Source organism: Tachypleus tridentatus, chromosome 6 (assembly GCF_004210375.1).
Source record: "Tachypleus tridentatus isolate NWPU-2018 chromosome 6, ASM421037v1, whole genome shotgun sequence".
In the NCBI taxonomy this organism is placed as follows: Eukaryota; Metazoa; Arthropoda; class Merostomata; order Xiphosura; family Limulidae; genus Tachypleus; species Tachypleus tridentatus.
This window is the reverse complement of record NC_134830.1, coordinates 103,191,162-103,205,515: the sequence shown is the minus strand read 5'-3', so window position 1 is coordinate 103,205,515 and position 14,354 is coordinate 103,191,162. Positions and strand designations below refer to the sequence as shown.

The 14,354-nt window shown below is 33.6% G+C and overlaps 1 protein-coding gene across 1 annotated transcript in view; it reads right to left on the bottom strand.

The window, feature by feature from the left end:
- LOC143253216 (putative polypeptide N-acetylgalactosaminyltransferase 10) overlaps positions 1-14,354 on the bottom strand; it is an 85,712-nt gene that overhangs the window by 28,263 nt on the left and 43,095 nt on the right. The window contains exon 2 of the mRNA XM_076506682.1: positions 7,575-7,789. Within this exon, the coding sequence (XP_076362797.1) occupies positions 7,575-7,789 (215 nt within the window). The remainder of the gene's footprint in view (positions 1-7,574; positions 7,790-14,354) is intronic.

Here is a 14,354-nt window from a genome sequence, read left to right as displayed (position 1 = left end):
TAAGTAAGGCAAATGAACTTATCTCTTGAAATTGGCATTCCAGCCCAGGAGATTAGTAGCCCAGGATATAAATTATGCTAGTATAAAAGGTCCCAACCACTTTTCTAAACTAACTTAATTCAGTTCACTTTAACTACTAATTTTCAGTCCATAAATAATCCATTATATTCGTTAAGGTGTTCATCTGCATAAAGTAGTGCCAATTTGTATAAAAAAGACCTAACTGATAACTAAAAATAGTTATCGGAAACTTTCAGTAAAATATCCTTAATTTTTACCTCATTATATTTATTTAATACATTCTTATATGTACCACAAAATATTTTAATAGCTTTATTTATAATTGGTTTATTAAATCCATTAAATATTACTTTTTGTATCAATATTTCAACATCAGTAATAAAATATTCTAATCTTTTACAAATTTTACAAAATCTGAATAATTGTGAATTTATAATAATTAATACAGGAGATTATAGTACATTATTACTAAAAAAAGGGGTAAACCATATATTAGAAAAGCAAAATACTTTCTTTTATAAAAAATATTTAGATTAATATCATTATCAATTATTTTTAATTTCTAAATGTTTGTTTGTTTGTTTTAATTTCGCACAAAGCTACTTGAGGGCTATCTGTGCTAGCCGTCCCTAATTTAGCAGTGTAAGACTAGAGGGAAGGCAGCTAGTCATCACCACCCACCCCCAACTCTTGGGTTACTCTTTCACCAACAAGGAGTGGGATTAACTATCACATTATAATGCCCCCACAGCTGAAAGGGCGAGCATGTTTAGCGCGACTGGGATGCGAACCCGCGACCCTCAGATTACGAGTTGCACGCTTTAACCTGCTTGGCCATGCATGGCCTAATTTCTAAATCTAAATAAGTAAGTCCCTGTACATTAGATATTAAAGTATTTTCGATTTTTAAACTGTAGCTGATAAATAGTGTCAACAACATTATTTATTTCAGGATTATTTATGTTAATTAACTGATCAATATATCTGTAAGTTAAAGCAAATTATCTGGGTTTATGTACTTTTCAGTCATTCTTTTTTACTTAAAATAAAGATATAAATTTGCAATACAAGTAGAATAATTATTTCCCTTCGAACTTTTATGGCCCGTCATGGCCAGGTGGGTTAAGGCGTGCGATTCGTAATCGGAGGGTCGAAGGTTCGCATCCCCGTCGCACCAAACATGCTCGCCCTTTCAGCCGTGGGGGCGTTATAATGTGATGTTCAATACCACTATTCGTTGGTAAAAGAGTAGCCCAAGAATTGGCGGTGGGTGGTGATGACTAGCTGCCTTCCCTCTAGTCTTACACTGCTAAATTAGGGTCGGCTAACGCAGATAGCCCTCGAGTAGCTTTGCACGAAATTCAGAAAAAACAAAACAAACTGGAAAAAGTAGGCCTAATATCAAAGTGATTTAAGATGGGGATAACATCACACAGTTCAATTAATACAAAATGTAAGATTAATGGAAAATATATCATTTTAAAGGTTAACAAGTTTTGACGATATATATTTAAAGTAATAATTCTTAACTATATTCGGGTTTATCTGCGGAAACGGATTCTGGAGTGTACTTAAAAAGCACTGACAAAAAATGTCATTGTACAATTGGAACTGGGCAATTAATACCTAAAACTCCTTTATAAGGAATGGTAATAGACCCGTAGGAGTCCTCGAACTTTGAACAACAAGTTTAGGACCACAGATGTAGAGCAAAAAAAAAGAATAAACTCTTTCCGATTTTATTAATTGCCCCATGTCCAGTAACCTGTCTCAATTTTTTGATAATATCAGAAAAACAAATTCCTGTCTAAGACATTTTTTTAGTAATACTTATTAATATTATGATATATTTGATATAAACTAAACCTTTGGAAAAGAAACGAATAGAATAGAAAAATAATTTTACTTAAAACACATGTATCCGAAGGAAATAAAACTTCCTGAATTGAAAAAGTTGGGTGAACTCTATGGAAACGTCAAGTTTTGGCTATGGTAAGTTACATAGTAGAATACTTTAGCATAATGGCTTCATCAATCTTGGTGACGAGCAATCCACCCAAAAGAAACTAGAATGTATATTAGGAGAGTCGGTGTTAGTTTTGTGTTTCTCTTTCTCTAGAGTTACTTCACTGTTTGTAAATGGTCCATACAAAGAACAAAGTCTGCAGTTATTTTCCCAGTTTTTCATCAATCTTGGTAAGAACCGCATCTAGTTTCTAATTTTCTCAGGCCTTATTTGTTTACCTAAGAGATACCTTCGTCTGAACGTATACATTACAGGGAGATGGAGAAGTCAGTCTGGGGTGGAATTTATTAAGTACATGTCTATTGGCGTTATTCCAGAGCCGTGAAAATCTTTCTCTGGCGGGATCAATAAGTAGCATCATGCATCATTTTATTATCTTCTCCAATCTACCTTTCATTGTTAGTCAGTGCTCGACTTGTCAGAAAAGAAACATAGATGGGTCTGATTTCTTTGACTTTCTTCATTTTTAAGTCACCAAGAAGAAAGATGGAATTTAGAATACCTATTTAAATTTGTCGCAATTGTTAGCACTTCGGTGTTTCTAGAAAATTAGATCTGAATTCCTTGAGATATTTTTTCTTTTGACAAACTAAACATTTCAATTTTTATCTTTCTGAGGATTATGTGAGTGTTGCATAATCATATAGAGAAATTGTGATTATTACTTCGACTTTATTTTAATTATGTGTAAACATATATATATACATACACACACGTGTAGCATGATTGTATGCTGATGTTTTTGATACTATTGTAATTTTGTCTGGATTTAGGACACAATCTCCACCCAACACGCTTTAGTGTAAGAATGTAAGTCATTGTGTAAATAGGTATAATTTTTGTTTTTTAGAGTTAAGCACAAAGCTACACAATAGGCTATCTGTGCTCTGCCGACCAAGGGTATCGAAACCAAGTTTCTAACGATGGGAGTCCGCAGACACGCTGCTGTGCCACTAGGGAGCAAATAGGAATAAGACCACAAATATACAAAATTGTTTATGCACTTTATTACAAAGAACTAGGGGTTAGATTATGTCGAAGTATGATCCCACACTATAACACGAAATATCTAAAGCATCTCACTCACAAAAATTATTAAATTAGCTATTTGAATAAAATATGGTAAATTTCGACTCCGCCTAGCAGTTACAAATTGCTACATTTTATCCTTCAATAATTAAAATATTAATATATCTTTGTTCAGCTAAATACCTTCAAGTGATTTCGACAGATGATCTGCAATAAGTTAACATTACTTTGAACACAACGCCAGTAATCGCAAACTTACATTTTTAATCCTTGCCTCAGGCTAAGCTAACATACAAAAGTGGTAATTCCAAGAATATGGGCCCAGCATGGCCAGATGGTTAAGGCACTCGACTCGCAATCTGAGGATCGTCGGTTCGAATCCCCGTCACACTATACATGCTCGCCCCTTCCAACCGTGGAGGCGTTATAATGTGACAATCAACCCCACTATTCGTTGGTAAACGAGTAACCCAAGAGTTAGCGGCGGGTGGTGATGACTAGCTGCCTTCCCTTACACTGCCAAATTAGGGACGGCTAGCGCAGATAGCCCTTGTGTAGGTTTGCGCGAAATTTAAAAACAATCTTAACAGGTCCATTTCGCCTTTTCATGCAATTTTTTTTTTTTTTCAAATATTAAACAAAATGTGGACAGGTGCGAAATCAGTCAGTATTATTTCTGTTTCCATATACCTACTACCTAACATACAAAATCTTGACTTCTTAAAAGAGTACATATAACACCTTAAAACGGAAAGAATAAAAATCGCAATTATTTTATTTACTCTCTTTATAACTGCACTCAATGATAGCAGGTATAATCAACAGGGTATGTCTGCCTTAAAAATATTATGTCACAAATATTTTGAAAAAACTTCGAAAATATGTTTGTAAAACACAGGTATGAAACGAGTGGCCTGTGCTATTTGTGACGAGCCCAGTAGTTGAAAACATTCAATGCAGGTCTCCAAATGACATGATTCGCACGTGCTCTGGAGTGAAGACGTTGTAATAGTGTGAGCTTTTTCAGCCTTAAGTTCGTTTTTTCAATTAAATATTTTCTGTTTTCGTACTGCAATAGTAATTTAGGTATACCTTATCCCTTCTTTAAAATTATTTTAATCAACAGATTTAACTACTATAATTAATTTTAAATATTATTTATTTCTAATGTTATTTAAAAAAATCATTTGACACTATTAATTTAGTTTATGGATTTACAACTAACCTAAATTTACTAGGATATCCGAGCCGAGTATAAATTTTATCATGCTGTGCTTAATGTTACTTGTACATCAGCCTAAACAAGTGATAATTTTACCACAGTGTAGACATATAATGTTGGTTAGGATATCAGTACATTTACGTTTGTCATTTATTATACCTAATTAAAGTTTATGTTGCTAATTTCAATATAGTTCTAATAATTATTCTGCATGTACTTACATGAACTTAGAACTAACCTAATACTCTTGGTTTGACCTCGTTAAGATATTAGACGTACAACTAAAAACGTTAAAAGTAAGGGTAACCAACGAACGGAAGAATACATTCTAGTCACTATAAGTAATAAAGCTTGAATATTGTAATTAGTTAGCTGTGTTCATTACTAAGAACATAGTGTTAGTTTTATGTCGGTAGCTTTCTTTAATCAGAAATTAATATTGCCATAAGTTATTAATGTTACGTAGTAGCTTAATAATAAAAAGACTGTTAGTTAAAAGAATTAATAAATAAATAAAATTATATTACAGCATCCGCTTAAGATGCAAACCAATTTGAAAACTTAACAATCGTTTTAACACCCGGTCTATAAGTCAATGAGACCAAATTTGGAGAGTGTGTAGGAAAAAGAAGGGTGTCACTATTTTTGATAGTCCAATAAAGGGATTTACCTGTTAACTTGAAAAAAAAACTTTTCTGACAAAACAACTCACCTCCTAAGAAAGTTCGTTTACAAAGATGCAGAATTTAAGAAGATGGCTGTGTTTCTTTTACAAAAGGTAGAAGTGTTCACGTTAGTATATCGTGATTGTTAGATAAGTATGAATATTATGCTATTTAATATTAGATTTTTATTAGTTTGTAACAGAGGTAAAGCCGTCAATAGGTTTATATTCCTTCATGTGCTTTGCCGGTAATATTATCCTGGCGCTACTACTACTGCTATCTCTGCTTTTGTTGCAGTTACTGTTGCTACTTCAAATGCTATCTATTCATTTACACACACAAGCCTAGCCTTCTAACCAACTTGACGAATATCCAGTGTTACATATTATAATTTATCCCGGACGATTCTCCGATTTATTACGTACTACGATTTAAAATATCCGGAAATTTTAATTTAGATGTTGTTACTTGTGGTTTCACAAAGACGCACCATGGACTATCTGTGTGCTGCCCAGTATGGGCATCGATACTTACCGCTGTACCACTAGGGAACTTTAATTTTGAAGTTAATTAAATGTCGATATTTTGATATATTTGATTTTGATTTTTTTATTTTGAAGTTAAATTAAATGTCGATATGTAAAAATATTTATATTTATACTTACCAACAAGATTAATACATACAATTCTATTTATTAGCACAAATATATTTTGATATACAAACAACAATACAATTTATAATAATGGTTATTACAAATAATGATTTATATACGAAAGTTTTACAAACTCACAAGCAATAATCATTCTTCTATTTGATCTAGAACTAAATATTTTATCGATGGTCCAGGTACACGATGAGCTAATTAATCCTGAGTTGGTACATTTTACACTTACTTTACAGGAATGCTAGCTAGCTGTATTCTTGTTTGGCCTAATGCGGTTTACAAGCTCAATTTTTACAGGGGAAGTTAGATATATAATGTCCTTTTAAAAATACTAATGTCCGAGATTAATTCGCCAATGTTTCTAATGTTCGAAATCTATAAACATTCCTTTTTCATTTAATAAGCTTTTATCACAATTATAGCTTCCGAGACTTCTCGTATACTGACTGTAGCAGGCCAACAATATTCTATAAATCATCTCTCGGTGTCTTGTGACGGCTAACTTTTATACTCATTAGGCGAGATTCTCGATAATTCAACAATATTCGAAAGTACGCTAGTTCTTTCTGAAACATATGTTTTTGATTCTTACACTTAAGAATCTTTTACAAATTAAGAGAACAGGCAGGACTTACGCAATACACTTTTAACAATATACGTTATATGCATTAAACTGACACAAACCTAGATATTAAAACAACAGTATAACGGTGAATCCGTTATACTAACTTCGATTCCGAGCAGAAACCGTCACAACAAAAACAATAATAACGGAACGTGTTGCAGTACTGCTTCTGCATCCATTGATAATATATATATATATATATATATACGTTGTAGCAAAAACAGAACTATTAAACGCTTTAATATCAAAACATTTTGTATTTCTCTACGATTTCCTTATTAGCTAACAATCTCCATTGATAAACTTCGCGAAAACTACAAAGAAATGGCTTCATACAAATGAGGAGGTACATGTTTTGCGCAACACGTGCGTGTCATCCTTAGTGTGAGATTTTGGTTCTCTTCCTGCATCTAGCATGGAAACTAGTGCACATTTGGCTATGCTTGGGCTTAATTGAATTCCAAATATTTCATTAAATTACAAATCTCTATTCAGAATTTAAAAGAAAGTTCAGGGAAGCTTTACTTGGGAACCAACTTATCAAATGGTTTAGCTGACTCTCTTAACAGATGGTAGGTAATAAATCAACTCATCTCAAACCTCATACAAATAGATATTTATCTTAAGTAAAATGTGTAATAACACACTGTTCTATCGATATTCTGTACATTTTCTGAAGAAGTGGAACTTATAAAGGAACAGAATACGATCCACACTTCATTTGGCTAGCAAGTGTTTTAATTAATTAAGATGTTATCTAGAACACTTCAAGAATCATTTTTTTTTTATTAAAGTAGGAAATATGAACATTTTAACCCTCGAACCATTAGTGACAAGTATTAATGTGCAAAATAAAGTTTTTTTAATAACAATATTACGAAACACTGATTCAAAGGAACATTGTTAGTGATTCTCTACTAAATCGCCAAAGTTTCAATGTAGACAAAAAATTGTCTAAATAAAGAAATATAACCTTATTTTGTCAACCAATATGAAGTTACAAATATAGGGCTGGGTTCCATTAAGGAGTTGTTCCAGTAACAATAAATCTCAATTACACTAGGTTTGTAAGCAGTCAGTCTTTCCTCTTTTTATATAAATAAATTTAAGTGTTTTATAAGTTTCGTTTTTGTTTTGTTTTGGTGATAGTTTTCTGTTATTTTCTTTAGGTATATTACACTGTTACCTGTGAATTCTCTGTCTATGCTGAACGTGTGTTGTACTAAAACAAACATTCATTGTCAATGTGATTTCAGGTGGTCATCAACCTATCTATCAATCTGCGTAATGTCTGAAAAATAAGTATTCAAAACTGTCTTACCCTGGGTGTCTGATATCAGGTAAGGATCGGTTGAGGGCAATGTAGTCACTGACCAGAGCATTAAAGCCGTTGACTTTGTAAAGCTGGTCTTTTTTTTCTTCCATGCCGGGCGGCAGGTAGAACGCCGTTCCTTGCTCTCCTGGTCTCTTCTTTCTATTATCCTCCACAATCTGGGTGTAATTGTGCCAGTCTATTTCCAAGGGCTCGTTTTCTTTCTACGAAAATTTAGATCGTGTAAGTTTCTGCAGTGAAGCTTTCATTCTGTAGATAATTTTATGTAGTGTAGTCACAAATACAGAACCACCCAAGCATATTTACGCAACTTCATATCACCTTAGTAAACTCAAGCGTCTGGCTTCACAGTTAAAACAAATAATTAATATAATTCTTACAAGATATTGTACTTTGCGTTTTGTTTTACTTAAGTGCAAAAGTACACAAAGTGCTATTTGCAATTTACTTCACAAGTATCAAGCTCCGAATTCTAACGTCATGAACCTTCGAGCTTACAACTGGGCAACTGGAGGACTTTTAAGTTAATGTTGCAAACAAATATATTTACGAATGTATGATAAAATGAACCATTGTAAATGTACATCAAAGCCAAAAATACGACAGAAAAATTTTGTTTTTAATTTCATTGATTTAAATTGTACGATATTTGAAAATACTGCATATAAATTGTTACATATTACAGACCAAAATCATATTTTACAGATAAAACTTCAGAAAAGTAGTCAATATTTCCTTGCTCTTCGGACAAATATATGAATTATAAAATTTATAAATCCCTCTAGAAAGTTTGTTTTGAATTTCGCGCAAAGATACACGAGGGATATCTGCGCTAGCCGTCCCTAATTTCATAGTATAAGACTAGATGGAAGGCCACTAGTGATCACCACCCAACGCCAACTCTTAGGCTACTCTTTTACCAATAAATAGTGGGATTTGTCGTCACATTAAAACGCCCCCACGTCTGAAAGGCGAGCATGTTTGGTGTTTGACGAGGATTCGATCCCGCGACCCCTAGATTACGAGTCAAACGCCTTAACCCAACTGGCCATGCCGGTCCCTCCCTCTAAAAGGAAGATAAAACAGCAAATAAAAGATATATAGCTAATGCTGAAAGTACGTAGTGGTAACAAAGAAATCCAGTAATAACAATAATGCATAAACACAAGTTTGTCCTGAATAATGTTCAGGGTCTTCGTTATTATTTCGGAAGATGATGAAAAGGTATTTTCACGTATACGACATTTTTAAAAGTTTTAAAAATATAGTAAAACAAGAATACGTAGTAAGGCATCATCTTTTCCGCTGATGTCTGTGGATAATATAAGCAAAAGAAGCAATTTGCTTCACGTATCTAAGAGTTTTTGTTGTTTTGTAAATATAAAAATGGAGTGAATTAAGTTTCAGGGGAACCCCTAAAGGTTCAGAATTAATCGCTTGTTGCAAGCATTATATAGAAAGTAACTTAATTTCGTTATTTTATTGTAGGGTCTGAATTTCATTTTTAAAATTTTGTATAATAATGTGTTCATTTTTTTCGGAGTTCTGTATATAAAATAATATTTACAATGTTTACAAACCATTAAGATGTTCTATGATTTCTCTCTTGCCTGCCACTGATCTAGCCTTTAACATTTATTCAGAAATTTCAGATAGGTTAAGTAATTATTAATTATGTCATGCAAGAAAATTGTATACTTACACACGGGTGGGCCTTCCCTCTAGTCATAGCCGAGTGGTTAAGGCACTCAACTCGTAATCTGAAGGTCGCGAGTTGAAATCCCTGTCACACCAAACATGCTCGCCCTTCCAGCCGTGGGGGCGTTTATTGTGACAGTCTTGTTTGTTTGTAATTAAGCACAGAACTACACAATGGACTATCCATGCTCTGCCCACTACAGGTATCAAAACCCGGATTTTAGCGTTTTAATTCCGTAGACATACCGCTGTGGCACTGGGGGGCAATGTGACGGTCAATCCCATTATTTTTTGGTAAAAGAGTAGCCCAAGAGTTAGCGGTAGGTGATAATGACCAGCTGCTTTCCCTCTAGTCTTACACTGCTGAATTAGGAACAGCTAGTGCAGATAGCCCTCGTATAGCTTTGCGCGAAATTCAAAACAAAAAATACTTGCGTCAAGATGTTTGTGAAGTATATTTTGGCTAGAGTTAGTCACAAAATTAGTCTTATTTAGAAAAATGTACTTACAGCATACACTGTATTTTTTTTTTTTTGCTACTCGTTCAAGTTAAGAAAATCATTATGGAATAATTAAACTCTAAGGAGACTATAATTATTATTAATTGAAAACAGACTGTGAAGGTAACTTACCAATGTTTCAATGATTGCATAGTTCACCATCATTAGAGTAAATGGCGGTAACGGTTATTGATACAGGGTTTAAACCATAAACTAAAGATTGTTTTTTCTAACACTAACACGTGAGATGTGAATTACGAGAATGTGTCTGATAATACAATTGATAAACGTCTGTTTTAGTGCAAAACTACACATTAATTATCTACACTGTTCTGTGTACAAAGGGAAATAGAACCCCGGATTTTAACGATAGGATTCTCTTAACATGCCACTGACCAACTTGGGTATGCAACTAAAAAGAAATTGACAGTTAGTACTTGTTAGTTAATTAATAAAAGAAATGCCACATGACTAAAACACAAGTAGAAGTTCAATAAAATAAAGTAGCTTTGTCAAATAAAATACATAAAATCAACCAGTTTACAATAAGTTAAAATAATAAATATGAAAACAGTTTTGTAAGAAGAAAAAAATTTAAAACTATAAATTGGTAAAACCTGTAAGACAATAAATCAGAAATCAAATCTAACCTAATACATGAGATCAAATCCAGAATTAATGTTTAATAACCGGAACAGCTATTTTGGATGATAGATTTCAACTTTATTAAATGGTGGTTTTACTAAAACTCTATAAACATTTTCTTTTATTTTACGAATGGTCTGAAGGTGATTTTATCTATCGGTTCGTTGTCGACAAGTCGACATTATGTAGGTTAGCAGCTGCATGCTCTGCTAGTCGAGAGTCGAGAACTTTCGAATGGTTCTATGTCAAACTCTTTCTACGTTTACTGGTTCGATTAGCAAAACTGCGACACATATACCAGAAAAAATGTGAAAACAACATTTCGTATATAACCCCATATCTTTTATTTGGAATTCTTAACTCGTGTAAACATGTTTCGAACGGCTACATGGGATTTGAAAACTATTCTGATGTTCAAGAGTCTAAATGTGCTTTTAATAGCTTCCAATATTCTGTTTATGTGTGGAATAGTTATTATACATGAAGCTATGATTCTTGCTATGTTTACATTTTGTCTAACTGCAATTTTTCACCACAGTACCCCTCAGTGGTACAGCGGACTTATATTGCTAGAAACCAGATTTCGATACCTGTAGTGGGCAAAGCAAGACAGCCTTTTGTGTAACTTTGTGCTTAATAACAAATAAGATCTTCCTTTATATTTGTGATTAAGCTTAATGAGCTTTGGTTTTAACTGAGAACTGACTTGATATTTGCTTGTTGTTTTCTAAACAATTTTTTTCAGAGTAAATTCGAAAATCTTTTGTATTCAGTATGTATTTATTGAGCCTTTCTTAACCGATAGCGAATGGTGAGATATAAAGTTCAAGGATTCAGTTGTACAGGCCGATTTAACGTTTACGTCGGTGCTTATTTTTCTCAAAGTAGAATGTGTGACCATAATGATATCTTTGAAAGTAGGTTGTCTTTGTGTTAAGGTTCCACATGGAAAATGTGCTGTTGGCTTCTGGTTATTTAGTTTCAACATAACTCACTTATCTTTTCTATAAACATGGTGTGGATGCATGTAGTTAACAGCTGTATCATTTCCAGTTTGTTTCATTAGAATAATGGCTATAACAAATGAACTCATTATGACACCAAAATTCTGACGGTAAAATGAGTTGCTACATAAAATCTATACAGATTTTAGGCATAATAATTATAAGACCTAACAAATGTGTTTCACTGTAGCTCTCGTTCTTAACGTGGCTTTATTTTGAAGGCATGCTTTTACGAGAACTATCGCTTTATCTACAGAAACAGACATAAAGAAAGCATCAACATCATAGGAAAACAGGAATTCCTCCTGGCCATCAGACAACAAACTAGGGCTTCCACCTGACTTACTGAACAAAAAATGGCACGGTTAGTATAAATCCTATTGCAATATACAAGGCGTCCATTTATGCCAACCAAAACAGAAATTACGTCGGCATTAGCTTTTGAAAGGTGGTACGTGGCTGAACATGAAAGATGGGTTTAAGAAAAATCTCTTGTTTATATAACTTAGGTAAACCATAAAATCTACTTAGTGCACTAAAACCAAGCTAGCATTTTGTAGTTTTGGTCGTCTTGCACTTCTCATATTATTTAATTTCCCAATACTAGCTGCTATTTTTTATTCTTTCTTATCACCTGCACGTGTCACTGTAATACATAACAGTGTTTACTTCCATATCCAATTACTTTGATGTTGATAAACTGCAGAGTCACCAGAGCTTTAACAAATTTATAAAAATAAGTTTGCTATATAATTGCTCTTAGTATCAATGACTATGATAAACATTGTAATAACCGAACGATCAAGATTCATAAGTATATTAAAATTTAGAGGAGTTCAGAAAAACGTATTGTCAGCTTTTCTAAACATTACTTGTACGGCTTTAAAATACAGTATCATGATACGAGCCACTGCTCTGAGTGAAAAATGTATTTGAGGATGTATTTCAATTAAAAATAACCCTTAAGTGAAAAGTTAAACAAATACCAATTAACGTGCGTTGGCCAACGTGTATTAGATTACTAAATAAAATGTGCTAAAATCATACGTATACCTTTAGTTACAATCGACTTGCACGAACTTCCTCTTATGACTGAAAATACTGTTTTATTTATAGAATCATAGCACATAATTTGTGCTTAATCGCCTCCCCACTTGTAGCTCAGTGGGAAGTCAGTGGGTTTATAACTCAAAAAAATCAAGTTTTGATACCAATGTTGATTATACTACATATAGTCAGTCCATTTGTAGCTTTGTTCTTTACATTAACAAGTAGAGTGATGAAAAGAGTTAAAATGCTAAAGCTAGTATTTAAACTTTCAAGTAATCCATCCATTATATCAAACTATCCAGAAGGTCCTGCTTTTATATTTTTTCTACAGTCTTAATAATACAAAATATGTGTTTGTTTGTGTGTGTGTTTTCTTATAGCAAAGCCACATCGGGCTATTTACTGAGTCCTCCGAAGGGAATCAAACCCCTGAATTTGCAGTTGTAAATCCGTAGCCTTACCGCTGTACCAGCGGGGGACAACAGGGAGTAACAAAATTTGTTCATCGTCTATTTCTAATAATATTTTCAATTTTCTCCAGGATTTCAAATACTTCTCAGATATAATGGGTCCGGAATGGCCAGGTGGTTAAGGCGCTCGACTCGTAATCCGAAGGTCGAGGGTTCGAATCCCCGTCATACCAAATAACCTCGCCCTTTCAGCCGTGGAGCGTTATAATGTGACGGTCAATCCCACTATTCGCTGGTGAAAAAGTAACCCAAGAGTTGGCAGTGGGTGGTGACCTCTAGCTGTCTTCCCTCTGGCCTTACACTGCTAAATTAAGGACGGCTAGCGCAAATAGCCCTCATGTAGCTTTCCGCGAAATTAAAAAACATCACAAAAACCAAACACACATAATAATAATTGGGTTAGACCTGTACTGTCTCCCAGAAGCTCAGTGCAGATAGCCCATCGTGTAACTTAGCACTTAAATATAAAACAAAAACTTTTTTGTTTTTTGTGGCCTAAGTCATTAAACTTGCATTTATCAATGCTTATTCAACCATATATTATATATTTACATATGTATGTGAAACTTAATGTTGTGCACCCCTGTCACCTAGTTATTGTATTATAAGAAAAATTCTGCATTTCCAGTTGTATAAAATCCATCATTATACCAGTGAGTTACGTTTTTAATTGACATTAATTACAAGATTGCAAAAATAATCACCAGCAAGCTGGTAATAGATAAGACGTAAAAGTCGAGACATTACGGCTGATTGCTTTAGCCTCACGTGCCACAAACATCAAGAAGAATTACGATTTATTATCATATATGTAGAATCATTATCGCGACAATCATTGCTACAGCTGGTCATAGCTGACTATAGCAGTATCATACTTTGGACGACAGGTTGGCATTAAAATAACTTAAGCATAATATGACAAGCCACTTCCATAAGATTTCTACTTATAATATATTATCATTGTGTGTGTGTGTGTTTTGTTTTACTTTTCGAATAACTGCATAAAATAAAGGAGGCATCCTTGGTTATCACACGTTTTCTTTCATTGTCTGCTGACACATATATGAAGCCTGTAATTTTCTTGAAACAAAAACTCATAACAGAAGCTTATTTGTTTGACTGATTGGTTTCGCACAAATCTACTAGTGAGCTATATTTTCGATAGCCATCCCTAATTTTGAAATGTTGAAATAAAAGAAAGGCACTAATCAGCGATACCCACCTACAACTTTTGGGCTAGTTTTTACAAACGAATAATGAGATTGACCGTGACACTGTAATAGCTGAAAGGGCAAGTATGTTTGGCAACTGCTTTCGATTCCACGACTGTCAAATTAGGAATTGAGCCTGCTAACCACTAGGTAATGTAAGGCCTAATAATAGAGATACAAGATTAAATAA